The sequence below is a fragment of the Copadichromis virginalis genome, linkage group LG8 (assembly GCF_057382275.1).
Source record: "Copadichromis virginalis isolate Kocher_CV1m ecotype Utaka linkage group LG8, C_Virginalis_male_GT1.1, whole genome shotgun sequence".
NCBI classification, from domain to species: domain Eukaryota; kingdom Metazoa; phylum Chordata; class Actinopteri; order Cichliformes; family Cichlidae; genus Copadichromis; species Copadichromis virginalis.
Genome location: NC_140625.1, coordinates 8,455,292 through 8,471,162, shown reverse-complemented (window position 1 = coordinate 8,471,162; position 15,871 = coordinate 8,455,292). Strand labels below are relative to the sequence as shown.

Here is a 15,871-nt window from a genome sequence, read left to right as displayed (position 1 = left end):
TTCGTCAGTTATGGAGTGTCGAGACCTGATGGAGGATCTGGTATCTACCTCAGGATCGTGCAGTCTCACCTCTGAGATCCATCACACAGAGGCTGATGTTGGTAAATGTGTACAAGCCCAGTTCCAAAGACAAAGTTGTTATGCTTCGTGACACTCAAAGTTGGGATTAGGCTGTAAAAGTAAGTGGTACTAAAAGAAACGCCTCGTTTGTGCCTCTGTCCCACTGAGCTGTCAACAAAGACTTTGATCCTCAAATATTTCCAAAAGAACAGTGACCTTAGACAGGCAAAGTCCTGTTGCTTTGCACATTATCACAATTCTTTGTGATGATATTATATAAATAACTGCCAAAAACCAGGACAAAAAAATTTAAGGGAGTCAGACTACTCCATTCATCTGGTCTGAAAACAAATACTACATGAGAGGGGAGGAACTGACATATGCATAAAAATGGACACAAGAAGAAAAATTATATGAAGTTGGCTAAAATGAGAGACATTAATCTCCAAAATTAAACAAACTAATTATTATCTTACAAATATAGATCAAAAGAAAGGCAAGAAAGTTGGATTTCTAACATTTTCTTGTGACAACACCATGCAAGAATATTATTTTGTCAGTGGTTATTTTGTCCTGTCTCTCATCTATTCAGTATGTTGACATAGGTCTTCATTGGTGCTTTGTGACCTTTTACCTTTTCCGTTCAACCATTTAAACCTGAACCTCAAAAATTGAAGGAAATAACCTCCAACACTGCTGCTGCTGCTAACTTCTAATCTTTAGGTGAGTTGATACCTAACAGCTTCAGTTTGTAATCCTGTTGCTTCTTAGCCTGGGACATTCTGCAAAAATATCTTCTAAGAGCACCACCCATCCAAAAAAACATTTATATCTGATATATTTTTAGGAAGGGTGCAAGAAGGATGTGATTTGTACTTACTGTGTCCCAAAGAGCAGATCACTAGCAAAAAATCTTTAAGCACTTTTATTTAGGCTTTTGCATGAGCTGTTTCTCAAAATCAGAAAGAGTCAAAGAGACAGTCAAAGAATTCCCCAAAATGTTCAGATGATGACATTTTTTGTAGAATATGTTAAAAGATTTTATACTTGTGGAAATTGCTTCTCAAAAAATACACAATCATAATCAGCACAAGGAAATTCAGATTAGGTGATATTCAATGGAGCATGACTAAAGTCAGATGAGCACTGAAGTTAGGATTTATCTTCTGTGTAAATCAATATGTGAAAAAGATGTGGCCACAACCATCTAGAGATATATATATATATGTAGATGTGGGAAAAGTGAAAGGATTCGTGTTCAGTCTCTGGCACGATGAGTCAGTGCTAAACCTGCAGGTTGCTGTGCCAAAAGAAAGAAAAACAGAAATCTTCTTGTTAAACCATTGAAAAAACAAGGGGGAAAGTCCATTTAAATAAGTTTAAAAAACATGTTTATAATTTCAAAAATTGTTAAAGATTCTGTCTCAGATAATGTAAAAAAAAAATTAAAGCTTTTTTTCTTTGTTACTCTCATGACAGCAACTAAACAGGAAATGGGTCAAACACTATCTCAAGAGCAGGAGGAGATGGCCTTTGAAGGTATTGCTGATATGCTTAGCAATGTTTTACAGCTGGATGAACTTAAAATTGACAGGTAAGCAATTCCACAACCAAAAGACAACGAGTGTCCTTTAGCGTTCCATTCGACATGATTACGTTCCAGTTTTAATGATGACATTCTGTTCAGCAAGATGAAGTTCCATCAACAGGATAACACTCCATTCAAGACGGTATTCCATTCTTAAATAGGACATTCCGTTCTACATGATGACGTCTATGGAACGCCAGTATGGAACGCCAGTGGCCACATCTTTTTCACATATTGATTTACACAGAAGATAAATCCTAACTTCAGTGCTCATCTGACTTTAGTCATGCTCCATTGAATATCACCTAATCTGAATTTCCTTGTGCTGATTATGATTGTGTATTTTTTGAGAAGCAATTTCCACAAGTATAAAATCTTTTAACATATTCTACAAAAAATGTCATCATCTGAACATTTTGGGGAATTCTTTGACTGTCTCTTTGACTCTTTCTGATTTTGAGAAACAGCTCATGCAAAAGCCTAAATAAAAGTGCTTAAAGATTTTTTGCTAGTGATCTGCTCTTTGGGACACAGTAAGTACAAATCACATCCTTCTTGCACCCTTCCTAAAAATATATCAGATATAAATATTCTTGTTTTTTTGGATGGGTGGTGCTCTTAGAAGATATTTTTGCAGAATGTCCCAGGCTAAGAAGCAACAGGATTACAAACTGAAGCTGTTAGGTATCAACTCACCTAAAGATTAGAAGTTAGCAGCAGCAGCAGTGTTGGAGGTTATTTCCTTCAATTTTTGAGGTTCATGTTTAAATGGTTGAACGGAAAAGGTAAAAGGTCACAAAGCACCAATGAAGACCTATGTCAACATACTGAATAGATGAGAGACAGGACGAAATAACCACTGACAAAATAATATTCTTGCATGGTGTTGTCACAAGAAAATGTTAGAAATCCAACTTTCTTGCCTTTCTTTTGATCTATATTTGTAAGATAATAATTAGTTTGTTTAATTTTGGAGATTAATGTCTCTCATTTTAATTATTCAGCCCCCTTTGGTCTAAGTGCAGTCAGTTGCCCATAGACATTGCCTGATGAGTGCTAATGACTAAATAGAGTGCACCTGTGTGTAATCTAATGTCAGTACAAATACAGCTGCTCTGTGACGGCCTCAGAGGTTGTTTAAGAGAATATTGGGAGCAACAACACCATGAAGTCCAAAGAACACACCAGACAGGTCAGGGATAAAGTTAGTGAGAAATTTAAAGCAGGCTTAGGCTACAAAAGGATTTCCCAAGCCTTGAACATCCCACGGAGCACTGTTCAAGCGATCATTCAGAAATGGAAGGAGTATGGCACAACTGTAAACCTACCAAGACAAGGCCGTCCACCTAAACTCACAGGCCGAACAAGGAGAGCGCTGATCAGAAATGCAGCCAAGAGGCCCATGGTGACTCTGGACGAGCTGCAGAGATCTACAGCTCAGGTGGGGGAATCTGTCCATAGGACAACTATTAGTCGTGCACACAGCAAACATGTGGAAGATGGTGCTCTGGTCAGATGAGACCAAAATGGAACTTTTTGCCCAAAATGCAAAACGCTCTGTGTGGAAAACTAACACTGCACATCACTCTGAACACACCGTCCCCACTGTCAGATATGGTGGTGGCAGCATCATGCTCTGGGGGTGCTTCTCTTCAGCAGGGACAGGGAAGCTGGTCAGAGTTGATGGGAAGATGGATGGAGCCAAATACAGGGCAATCTTGGAAGAAAACCTCTTGGAGTCTGCAAAAGACTTGAGACTGGGGCGGAGGTTCACCTTCCAGCAGGACAACGACCCTAAACATAAAGCCAGGGCAACAATGGAGTAGTTTAAAACAAAACATATCCATGTGTTAGAACGGCCCAGTCAAAGTCCAGATCTAAATCCAATCGAGAATCTGTGGCAAGATCTGAACACTGCTGTTCACAAACGCTGTCCATCTAATCTGACTGAGCTGGAGCTGTTTTTCAAAGAAGAATGGGCAAAGATTTCAGTCTCTAGATGTGCAAAGCTGGTAGAGACAGACCCTAAAAGACTGGCAGCTGTAATTGCAGCAAAAGGTGGTTCTACAGTATTGACTCAGGGGGCTGAATAATTACGCACACCCCACTTTGCAGTTATTTGTAAAAAAATGTTTGGAATCATGTGTGATTTTCATTCCACTTCTCACGTGTGCACCACTTTGTATTTGTCTTTCACGTGGAATTCCAATAAAATTGATTCATGTTTGTGGCTGTAATGTGACAAAATGTGGAAAAGTTCAAGGGGGTCGAATACTTTTGCAAGCCACTGTAAATAGCACAATACATTTTTAAGGAATAAATTACACAATACTGCATGTAAGAATTTTTTTTTTTTGATGAAACATACTGAAATATTTATATTTTTATTTATTTATTGTCTGAAAGTTCCGTTTCAAAAGAAAAAAATCTGACAATTAATTGAAATTGAAGAGATATAAAGGGACAATATAAGAGTAAGGGTTTCCGCACCCTGTCGCTACACAATGTTTTACAGATTTGCAGTCAAGGATTGCAGGAAGATATGGCCAAACGGTCTGGAACAAACTGCAGTCTCTGGTCTCACAGGGCTGCCAGGAGGCGTGCCTTGACCGCAGGTGGGAAGTAAGTACAAATTTGGTACTGTACTTAAGTAGAATTTTGAGGTATCTGTGCTTTACGTATTTACTTTTTACTTTTAGTCTCTACATTTGGATACAAATATCTGTATGACAATGGCAATTTGCATATTATTGATCATGAAACTGTTCTCACGGCCCATTGTTAGTCAGTGTTGCTGGTTTCAGTCACTATGCAAATGTATAGCAGGATAAACAGGTTGACTTGCACTGTGGTGAATTTACAGGGTTTTCCCCCCTTCCTGATTTCCTATTTTTTTGGTATTTTTGTCATACTTAAATGTTTCAGATTTAAATATTGGATAACACACGTAAACACAACATGGAGTTTCTAAACAAAGGTGTGTATTATTAAAGGGAAAAAAATCCAAGCCTATGGAGCCCTTTGTGAAAACATCTTGATGATGCCCAAGACTTTTGGGAAATTACTCTGTGGACTGACTAGACAAAAGCTGAAGTTTCTGCAGGGTGTGTGTCTCATTACGCATCATACCAGCAGTAAAATATGGTGGTGGTAGTGTGATGGTTTGGGGCTGTTTTGCTGCTTCGCGATCTAGAAGACTTTGTGGTAAATAGAACCATGAATTCTGCTGTCTACCAAAAACTCCTGAAGAAGAATGTTCGACCTTCTGTTTGTAACCTCAAACTGAAGCACACTTGGGTTCGGGAGCAGGACGAAGATCAAAAAACACACCAGCAAGTCCATCTCTGAATGGCTTAGTCAAAATCCTGACCGGCTTCTGATTGAGATGCTGTGGCATTACCTTAAAAAGCTGGTTTATGCTTGAGAACCATCCAATGTGGCTGAAATAAAATGATTCTGCAAAGATGAGTCGGCCAAAATTCTTCCTAGTTCTGTAAAAGCCTCATTGCCAGTTATCACAAATGCTCGATTGCAGCTGTTTTTGCTAAGAGTGGGCCAACCAGTTATTAGGTTAAGGGGGTAATCACGTTTTCACACAGGGCCGAGCAGGTTTGGATTTTTTCCCCTTCCCTAATAATAAACACTATAATTTAGAAACTGCATTATTTGTTTATCTTTCTCTAATGTGGTTCGGATGAAACAAGAGGAGGAGGGCAAACACTTTTTCACACCACTGTATATAGGTTACATTTTTTATGGCCATTTTGCTGTACACTATTGTGAGAGGTACTTTCATAGATTACAAAAGGTTAGTCGATGAACAAATACAAGATCTTATGACACGGTAAAATCAAAAGGTCTGAAAATAGACTACTGTTCAAATCAAATCAATACCGACAACACCACATCTCAAAATAAAAGCATCATAATCCTGGGACATTAGATTGCATGTTTGAAATATTTAGGTTAAACATGTAGCTGCAAAGTGTCATATTTGAAATGCCATAATTCAACACACCATAATCATACTGTCTGGTTTCTTAATGATGACAAGACGACTGATGTAGAAATGTTGTAATTATTTATTTTCACTCCCATACAACAGCAAGCCAAACACCAGAGTTCAAGTATCGTGATCATTAGGGAAATGGACGAAACAAAACCCAACACATTCATTTTAACTTAACAGAACAGAAATTATCTGTACTTATAATATTGTTTCTAAACTTAAAAGCTACAAAGTCCCAACAAAACATTCTCCAGCCCTGGAATATGAATATTCATTTAAATATTCAGAAATTAATTCCTTAATGAAATATCAGACATGAAAAACATGTCAGCTGCTCTCAGGAAATCACTGTTAAAATGTGAATGACAAAAGTTAAGTTCAAGTATGATCATCCTTCCAAACCTGATCAATTTTATGATCAACAATTAAAACTAAATGCATAAACAGTGTTTGAGAATCAAACACTAATTTTGGTCCCCCTTTTACTTAAAATACAAGTTGCATCATGATGACGACATCATGTCCTGTGAGGGATCGCCGGTCCTCACGGTGATCTCAGCCTAGACCCACATCTAGTGACATCATCACTACAAAGCCTAGGATGGAGGTCCAGGATGCCAGCTTTCCGTTTCCACTGGTGATGCCAAGTTGAAGCAAAGGGTAATAGATTAGACCTCTTGCACAAGTAATCTAGCTTTGACCCCCCCACCCCAAAAGTAACTCCTCCTTTTCACTTTTACCTGACTTGCGCCTCAGGTATGATGTCATCCACCACCACATAGACCATCGCCCCGGCAGCAAATGCCAACGCGTATGGCAATAGAGGTTCTGCCACAACAACAGCTACGGCGCCGAGCAGCCCGGCAATAGGCTCCACCATACCGCTAAGCTGACCATACCTGAAGGAAGAACACCAACAATGAAGGAAGCTACACACTGTTTGAAGATTGATACAGTGAGTAGAAACCTGTGGTTTCCCTACCAGAAGGCTGTCCATGTTGAGACCCCTGACCCGCGGAGGGGCAGGCTCACTGCCAGCCCTTCAGGGAAATTCTGGATTCCGATACCAATGGCCAAATTTCTGATGGAACACAAACAATCAGTCACCCAACTTTTCTTTACAAGGAATATTATGAAATATTAAATCAGAAAAAGACTTCATGAAGGTGGGCTGAGGGCCCAGCGTCCTCTACTGGGCCCTGTGCTCAATGCCCAGTGCCACATAGCCCGATTGGCATTTGCCATTGAATACCAGAATTGGAAGGTCAACCGCACAGATCAGAGGAGGTTCACCCTGAGCTTGCTCCCAAGCTTCAGAAAGGGTCTGGATAAGCAGCGGGGACCAATTTGGTTTGTTTGCCATGGGTCAGTGATGGTGTGGGGAGGCAGGTCCATGGAGCGGGACCCAGAAGTCCACAGGTTAGGCAAAGCCACCCTGACTGCTATTACGTATTGGAATGAAATCCTTGGACTCATTGTCAGACCCTACACTGGTGCAGTGGGTCCTGGGTTTAACAATATTTTTTAATAAGTGCTGCAGCCTGTGTTTAATCAGTATCTACACGTGTAGTTTAACTCTATTTTATAACTGCTTTTGGTAGTGTGTGTAACTGAAACTGCAATCACGCTGTTAGCAGATCAAAGTGTTACCTTGTTTCTATTTGTTAAAGACCTGATTGTTTTCAATCTTAATGCCTTTTCAGATCCACAGATAAACATGCAGCTGCTTCAAGAGACAAGGCTGCTGGCTTAGAAAAGGTTTGCTGGGATCTCCAACTGTATCGCCAGTACCAGAATATAACCACTAGGTGTCAGCAGCACACAACAGAGAACAGTTATGGGATTGCATGGAAACACACTAAAGTAATCAAACCCATCTTCAAAGTGGAACTTATTTCCAATCATTTATATACTATTACATTGTTGGATACTCACATTAGCCATAGCCAACATTTCAAATACTAAGGTTAGTTCTTTAAACGCTCATCTCAGCTTTGTGTGATATCAAGATGAGAGGATACCCTGATTGTGATTATTTCAGACACACAGCACTGAAGTCCCCTCGCTTGCTGTTAAAATCTTGAGTTTACGAGGAGCGGCCAATCAAAAGAAAGCTCGCTGTAAAGGGAAATGACCTAAAACTGAGAACAAATTATAGACTATGGGTTTCTCCCCCTTCTTTTGAACTGTGAATTGTGCAAAGCTCATAAAATCAACATGGAGCTAAAAATGAGCATAAGAAAAGCCAACCATCAGCTTCAGTATTTAACTCAACTATCTGAAGTTTTTAATGTAGTAACAATAACCAGTCAGAGCTTGTGAACAGATAACCTCAACCATAACTGTCTCCAGCTGCAATGACGGATAAAATGCTCAACAGCCAAATTAACAGACCAATCAATAAAGCAAGAATCCATTTTTCACAACTTCAGAAAGGCCGTGTGTTGTATTTGTTTCTCGGGTTTTACATCAGTCTTACCTGGCACTCTCAAAGGTAGCAGATGTTGTCTTTCCTACAGCTCCAAAACCAACACCTACTGCCAAGCCCTCTGCAGAGACACAAACAGTTGATCTTTGTTAGTGTATGTCCCTGGGCTTCTCTGTTACACAGGAATAAGAACAGTTTAAGGGGATGGATGAAAGAAGAACATGTTGGCAAACTGTAGATGATAACAAAATACGTGAAGAAAATCAGCATGGACAGAAAGTCTGTGTACTGTGAAAGAAAAATACTAGGTGCTGTCTTTTCAAACAGGAAACCGATCTATTAACAGCAAAACGCCTGTGGAGGTTCCCAGTCTGAAGGATGGTCTTGCTGTTTACAAACAGATTTCTATTATGAAACCTGCTATACGTGGATATGCAGCCCTTGTGGGATGGAGACTGTAGATTGAAATATGATTGCTGAACTGTGACTGAGTGTAAATATAAGAAATTAGGTCTTGTGGGGGTTTTTTTGGGTTTTTTTCCTTATAAGGTGCTGTGAATTGTCTGCTTTAGATGCTACAGACAGTGAGGCTATAGAATGGGAAAGCCGCTTTATCTGTGCTGTGAGGGCTTCTTAAAGTTGGGACCAGTGTGTAGAGCCAGTCTGTCTGCCTCTCTGCACACTCTGAGCAGCAGCCCTCTCCTCTGATGTCCCATTTGTCTCATTTGTCATGCCTGCCACATATATTTAAAGTACACACTATTCAAACTGAAAGTGAAAAGGTCACAGGGTATCTATAATGAGTGTTTGTGTGTGTGTGGCCTGCTTCAAACACTGACAAGCAAACACATCCTGTCATGCGCATTAACAGCTATGTTGTTACAAAGCTACAACCTGCTGATTCATAGTCTCTTTATTTATTTATTTTCTTTATGCACAGCGAGGATTTATAGAAACAAGGCAGGAACAAGAATCAAGGGTAAAACTGTGCCTGGAGGAGGTTTGCACAGCACTTAGAATCACGTGTGACACACTGATTAAATTACAGAAACATTTAAAGCACCATTAACAAATGTTTTTCTTTACTAATTTTTGCTGTGTTTGTTAATCCAACCTTTTATCTACAGACACAGCGCGTTACCTTCTTAATACTAGCTTGTTAGTAACCAAATTAATGCTTTTTAACAGAATTCAGCCTAAACTGTACTTTGAGAGGGTCACAGAGGGTGTGATTAAAATAAAAGATAACATCATGGTTTCTGCTCTTTTGCCAACTTCTATTCATTTCTTTACATTTTATATATTAATATAGAGCCCCTCCCTGAGCCTGGTTCTGCCAGAGGTTTTCCTTCTCACTGTCACCAAAGTGTTTGCTCATAGGGGGTCATATGATTGTTGGGTTTTTCTCTGTATGTGTTATTGAAGGGTCTACTTTACAATATAAAGCACCTTGAGGTGACTGTTGTTGTGATTTGGTGCTGTATAAATAAAACTGAATTGAATTGAAGTATGACTGAGCTCCAGGAGGCCCAAATTACCTCATGTTCTAATAAATACGCTTTTCTTTTACAGTCCACGGTAACATTTATATTTAATTTTTTTTGTGTGCAAAACTCTTGAGCCACTTCTCATTTCTGTATATTTTGTTAGGAAAATGGGAAGCGCGTGCAGCGATGTACTGAAACAAACACATGGAAATACAGAATATAAGCCAGAATTTGTACAATATTTAGGAGGTGAAAGTCAATATTTGGTATGCTCAGCTTTTTAGGGACATTAAAACTCTTCTTTGGATGTTGGCTGCCTTTTGTTCTGTTCGCTTTCAGGATGATCCCACACTGCTTAACAAAGTTGAGGTGCGGCCAATCCAGACTGATCGTGTTCCATTATGTCGTTTCTCGTATGCTTTTACAGCACTGGCAGTGTTTTTGACATCATCATCATCATCATGCTGAAAAATGAAGCCGTCAGATGCTTTCCAGCTAGTATTGCATGGTTGAAAAAAATATTTCCTTTAATTTTAACCTAACCCCCCCCCCCCCGCCTGGCTAAAAGCCAGAAATCCTGACCAAGCCTCCGCTCCGTTTTACAGACAACTGTAGGCACTCACTGCATGTCTCTCTCGACGTCCTCCTTAAATATTGACCGCCATTTAAACCAAGAATTGACATTTGACTCCATAAAACCTGTTGCCGCTGATTTTCACTCCAGTTCTCGTGTCATCTGTCAAACCCCATATTCAACCCGATTTCATTCTATAAGTGCGTCTTAAAGACGACAGACGCTCAGTCATTGAGACCATTTCTGATGATGATAATGAGTGATGGTGATCAACTGAAGAGCCAGGTGTATCACTCAGGTCCTGTCAGCTGAATTGATTTCCTCTGACGTCAGATACTGTTCTACCGATAATCATCAACTCAGCCACATTTTATTATGTTCTCTATTTGTCAAGTTGTTAAAGGTTTTTTAAGGACACACTGCATACAATGAAACATAACACATTTTCAGCTCTTTGGGGATCACCTCTTTGCTGCCAAAATACTGTTTGATGTTTGTCAGACTGTGTTTGCGAGTTGTCTGTCATTCGAGTTAGGCAAGTTTTTTTTTATGTTCAGCTGATTCATAGGTCAGTGTTAAGTGGCTTAAAAACCAGGACTGAAAATGAGTGAGAAAAACTCTCAAAAGCCTGGAGAACTGGCGCTCAAGACACAACACAGGGTACTTCTAGTAATTTGTCCTGTTGTAGAAACAATCTTGAAAGAACATAGTTTTCTGATCTTCCCTTGGTAATTTCAAAGGGTTTAAAACACTTTTTCTTCTAAAAGTATTTCACCTCTTGTATACAAAAACAAGTAGAATGTGAATGAGAGAGATAAATGAAGCAACAAGAAGATAAACTAAAGAGGGGAAAGCTAACACAGAGGCCAAAAAAAGTAACAGGATGTTTTTCTAGGAACCAGGTGTCCCTGCAAAACAGACTTCTCCACCTGAGGTACCACTTCATCACAATCTAACACCTGTTATTACCTCTCATAACAACACAGACTAGTTCTTATCAACCTCCCGCTGCCTCATTACAGGCAGACACAGTGTAGTGGCATTATGGGGAAAAAACCACCCTTTGGGTACGCTGTGGGTCTGCTTCACTTAATCCTCGGAAACAGTCTGAAATGCTGAAGGGCCAGTAAAAAATCTGGCACTGAAAAACCTTCAACTGTGTTTGAATAAAACATAAGCTGTGAGAGTTTCACTGTTTGGAGCTGCTTGTGCAAGGCTAGAGGCACACTAGAAGTTTTCAAAATGAGCTGCTTTAAATACTAAGGAAATTACATCAGCTACTTGGATAACACCTAAATAATCAGGATGAGTTTCAGCATTGACACTGATTATTTGCCAGACTTTTGTCTGCTCTTTTGAATGAAGAATTAGTTTTCTGACAACAGCTGCTGACCTCTCGTCCTGCTTCACAGCTGAAGAGTCCACTGGGCTGGAAGCTTTTCTTCCAAAGCACAGTCCAGAGCTAGCAGGGGAGTGGTAAACACTCACACACCTGTCAGGTTTTATCCCTGAGCCCTATGTTTTACTGTCTTTGCTTGCATCTCGTGGCATTTAAATGCATACCTTGTGGATTGTTAAAATACTGTGGAGGGAAAAAAAATTTCTTGTACCTTCCTGACGTCCTCCACAAATCAAGTCTTAGAAGAAAGGCTGAGTAGGAATAAACTGCACTGTTTTATTTTATTGAGTTTTTTATTTATTCTTCATTGAAATCTTTTGCCGTGCACAGAAAACAATAGGTCACCAACCTCGATCACCATGGAAATTGTGAATCATATGCTATGGCCTTTACAGTCACCATTCTGTGTCAGCTCACACTCTCCACCACTGCCATCGAACACTAAAGGAGGGAATATTTTCTGGAAACACGGCGTTCCTCCCCTCAGTTTAAATTCAGAGAACAGAGTTTTAAATAGAGAAACTATGAGAACGAGCAGTCAAACTGTTCATACAGACAATTTCTCACTCTATGGTGTTACAATCATACTGCTGAAAAACAGTTAAACAAGGAACCTGGACAAAGGCCATAAAGTCACAATATGTTCTTACTGTGCCACAGAGCTTTTGTTAAAAACCAAACCATTACTATGCTCGTTTCCACCTCCATAATTTTATCACTGGACTCTGTTAGAGTGGCTTTGAGTGATCCACAGTTTAATATGACTCCTATTTATCTCTTACTGGCCCTTGGTTCAGCCTTTCGGTTTCCTGCCTCCTTCCTTTAAAGATGCCAACTCTCATTTTAAAAAACCCCAACGTGTCTGCTTTACTTCAATCATTTTTTGAAGTTAATTGGTGACAGAAAAAACGAATTACATTTAAAAAAAGAATAGAAAAAAAATTAAAATGTATTTACATTTTCAAGAAATAATATTATATTTCGAATATATTATTTTTGTTTTTTGCTTTGTTCTTTTAGAATATAATTGAAGAGGTTTTCTAGTGCAGTGAAATTTAGATAAGGGTACGCTTACATACGTTTACTATGATTACACAAACACTATGTAGGAGTAGGTAATGAATAATGGGGGTATTAAATAACTGGATATGTATAACTTGAGCTTATTACATAACATTATACTACAGTATATTTCTCACTATGTAGGCAGCTCATTCTCTTTCTCATGACAGCACTTCCTTTAGAGACACGTTCTGGGTTTAACTTTAAAGAAAGGTGGACGTGAAATGTAAAAATTGGGTCAAATAAAATCAATAAAATGCTATTTATTGCCAATACAAAGGCAGAAGAGTTTTAACCATGGCTTTAAAGATAAGACTTTTTTCATGAAAGTTTGACCTTATTTGACTTTGAAGGAGAGGTCAGAGGTCAAAAGTAATGTGATGTTTAGAATCCTCATATATCATTTCCTAAATGCCTCAATGTTGTCAATACAAACGATGGCAGTAAGAAACATAGCGTCAAATAGCTTTGTGTGGCATTATCAGGTTGACCTTCAGATCAATCTATGGACCTCTAAGGAGAGGTCAGAGGTCAAACGTAACATGATATTTTACATTTTTATGTGTTTGTTTTCTATATGTCAAAAGTACTCACCACATTCAAGCATGATCATTTCTGAGGCTTTTTGTTAAATACTGACCAATAAATCATTACGCTGACCTTAAATATCTTGGTTTCTTGGCTCTCTGCTGATATATCCTTTCTCTTCCTGCTGGAAGTTGGAAATAAACATCCCAGAGTCTCATTCCCTCTCACCCACTGCATTTACACAGATGTGTGTGGAAAGCCATTATGTGCAGCTATGATACATTTGTGCCACACAGTTAGCTTCTTTGTGAGTGGACAGATAGGTGCGAGTCCAATGTTGACTCATTCTGTTCCTTTCTTTAAAAATGTCAAATGTGGCTTCTATATTTGGTTCTAATGGCTCTAAAGATCATTTTCTAGGTGATTTAGTCATTGTGTGCGGTCCGGTTCACTGGAACAGTCTTACCCACATCTGCTTCTCTACTGCTTATTCTTTTCCCTTTCCTGTTGATCTCATGGTAGACCTGACTACAGTGACTTGCTACCCATTTTGCAATACAAAGTGCAGTTTAATTATTCACTTTTAATTCAAGAAATTGATTAAATAGATGTTTTGGACATGGGGTTATACTTTAGGATCACTTATTTGTGTCATCTGATAGCTAAAATTAGTGACTTTAACCTCCTAGGACCTGGTGTCCACATATATGGACATCACATTTTGGGTTGCCTAGACCACAATGCTAAACTTTGCTCTACAAGGACCTGATATCCCACTTACGAGGACATTATACTGCCACTGTTTTATCGAAATTTAAAACGAATGTCTTCATATGTGGATATCAGGCTCTTGTAGAGCAAAATCAGATAAAAAGATAATTCTTTGTTTTTACATTCATCAGGTCCCAGTCAGCACAAATTGCAAAGAGAAATTTAAAATGCATGCCATGAAAGAGTTCGGGTCTCAGGAGGTTAAACCTGATTGGCTGTCCTTTCTAAACAGAAGGTTTTAAGACCAAGCTGGTTGGACACATGTTTACTGTGAGAAAGTGATCTGAAGCCTTAGATTTTAGCTTATGGGGCTAATCGTTCATATGCTAAACTATTTAAAACATTGTAGTATTGTATACATAAGACATATTATACATAAAATAAGGTGCTGTATATTAACATAATATGTAACATAATATGAAAAACTTTAACAGCTTAAACAAACTTCAGTAGAGAACTTTAAAAACTGGACGAGATTGTTAATGTAGCTAGGGTAGCTAGAGCAGCGGTCCCCAACCTTTTTCGAGCCACGGACCGGTTTAATGTCAGACAATATTTTCACGGACCGGAAATAAATACAACAAAATAAAATAAAGGACCAAGAAAAAAAACTGTGGTATTTTGTAAATATAATAATAAACCCAAATTCACTGTGTAATTGTGTAACTTTATTAGCAGCGTCCTCCTGAAATGCACCAACAACATTGACAGTAACATCCTCCTCTCTGCCCCTTAATGCTCTCTGGTCACTATGGTAACGTGTAAATATTTCTTTCAAAGTAAGACACACAAAAAACCAAATATAAAGTACATGAAAATATATAATAAAAAAACCCTGAAAACCATAAATTTCACACCCGAGTCTCAACTATCGTGGCCCGGTACCAAACGACTCACAGACCGGTACCGGTCCGTGGCCCAGGGGTTGGGGTTGCAGTTGTGTATGTTTGTGTGTGTCTGCATTGGCTCAGCAACCAGCTCTATCCAATTCCTACCTAATGTTTTATGCTCTTTTAAGCGACTGTGACAATACTGCTGCTGACAGGCCATTGTCACAGCAGCCGCTTCCTTTCATTGCACCTTCATTTAATCTCCACTCCTCACCCACGGACACACTACTTTTCCCACTGTGCTATTTTTTTTTTTTACATTATTTCCCGGTGAGAAGTTTATTCCAATGACATCAAAGTCAAGCTGCGTCTTTTTTTTTTCTTTCAATCCTCGCCTTTACACGAACAACAAAGCGACATTTCAAATTTGCTATATCCTGCTGCATCACAAAATGCAAACTGCTTGATGAAAACCATGATTTAGTACCTTGTAATACTTAGCATCAAAAGACACACAATTGGTGGCAACTTTTGTATTTAAAGTGACTCCAAAGGCCTGGAAGAAACTAGACAAACAGCGGCCTTGATGAAAGTTCTGTTGTAAAATGCACTGAACTTTAAACGATTGTGCATAACAAATTCTCACATAGTGCCTGAGGGTCTGTATTTACCTCAAACAGGTTTAGAAAGACTATGTTTGAACAAACATTAGTCATCAGCTACTCTCTTCTGATTAGCTTCTTTTTGTTTTTCACTGAATCAGCATATAAACTCAAAACTGCCTCAACTGTTGCTTTGCTAATTTAGGGAGCATGCACATTAACATAGCACTCATTGAATCAGTCTAACATGAGAGCTCTGAGTAACCTTTCTTTAATTTCCTTTTGCTTGGCTGTTCTTTTAATATTAAGTGTCACTCAAACTTAATTGAACATTTTAAAATATAAAAACCTTAAACCAGCACAAACGGTGCAGTCTTTCCCTTTTCTTTTGGCGAGTTACTAAAGTTAACAAAATGTGGAAGTGACTGGAAAAACAGTTACTCATAGCAGCCCATTTATGTGTGAAATGACAGCTGTGCTGATGGAAATACTGAATCTATCATGTGAGAAATTACAGTACAGGCCAACAAAGC

The 15,871-nt window shown here is 38.9% G+C and overlaps 1 protein-coding gene and 1 long non-coding RNA gene across 4 annotated transcripts in view; one reads left to right on the top strand and one right to left on the bottom strand.

Moving 5' to 3' along the window:
* The window catches only part of LOC146702645 (uncharacterized), an 89,763-nt gene extending 87,738 nt beyond the window's left edge, over nucleotides 1-2,025 (top strand). Inside the window, exons 2-3 of the long non-coding RNA XR_014921869.1 lie at nucleotides 666-783; nucleotides 1,540-2,025. This is a non-coding gene — a long non-coding RNA (uncharacterized LOC146702645). The remainder of the gene's footprint in view (nucleotides 1-665; nucleotides 784-1,539) is intronic.
* A 3,673-nt stretch (nucleotides 2,026-5,698) lies between these two features.
* The window catches only part of slc39a11 (solute carrier family 39, member 11), a 197,089-nt gene continuing 186,916 nt past the window's right edge, over nucleotides 5,699-15,871 (bottom strand). For all 3 annotated transcript variants that reach the window (XM_085465569.1, XM_085465568.1, XM_085465570.1), the window contains exons 7-10: nucleotides 8,137-8,206; nucleotides 6,640-6,738; nucleotides 6,398-6,556; nucleotides 5,699-6,291 (exon numbers count right to left, since the gene is read on the bottom strand). In XM_085465569.1, the coding sequence (XP_085321695.1) occupies nucleotides 6,213-6,291; nucleotides 6,398-6,556; nucleotides 6,640-6,738; nucleotides 8,137-8,206 (407 nt within the window). In that variant the 3' untranslated portion in view covers nucleotides 5,699-6,212. The remainder of the gene's footprint in view (nucleotides 6,292-6,397; nucleotides 6,557-6,639; nucleotides 6,739-8,136; nucleotides 8,207-15,871) is intronic.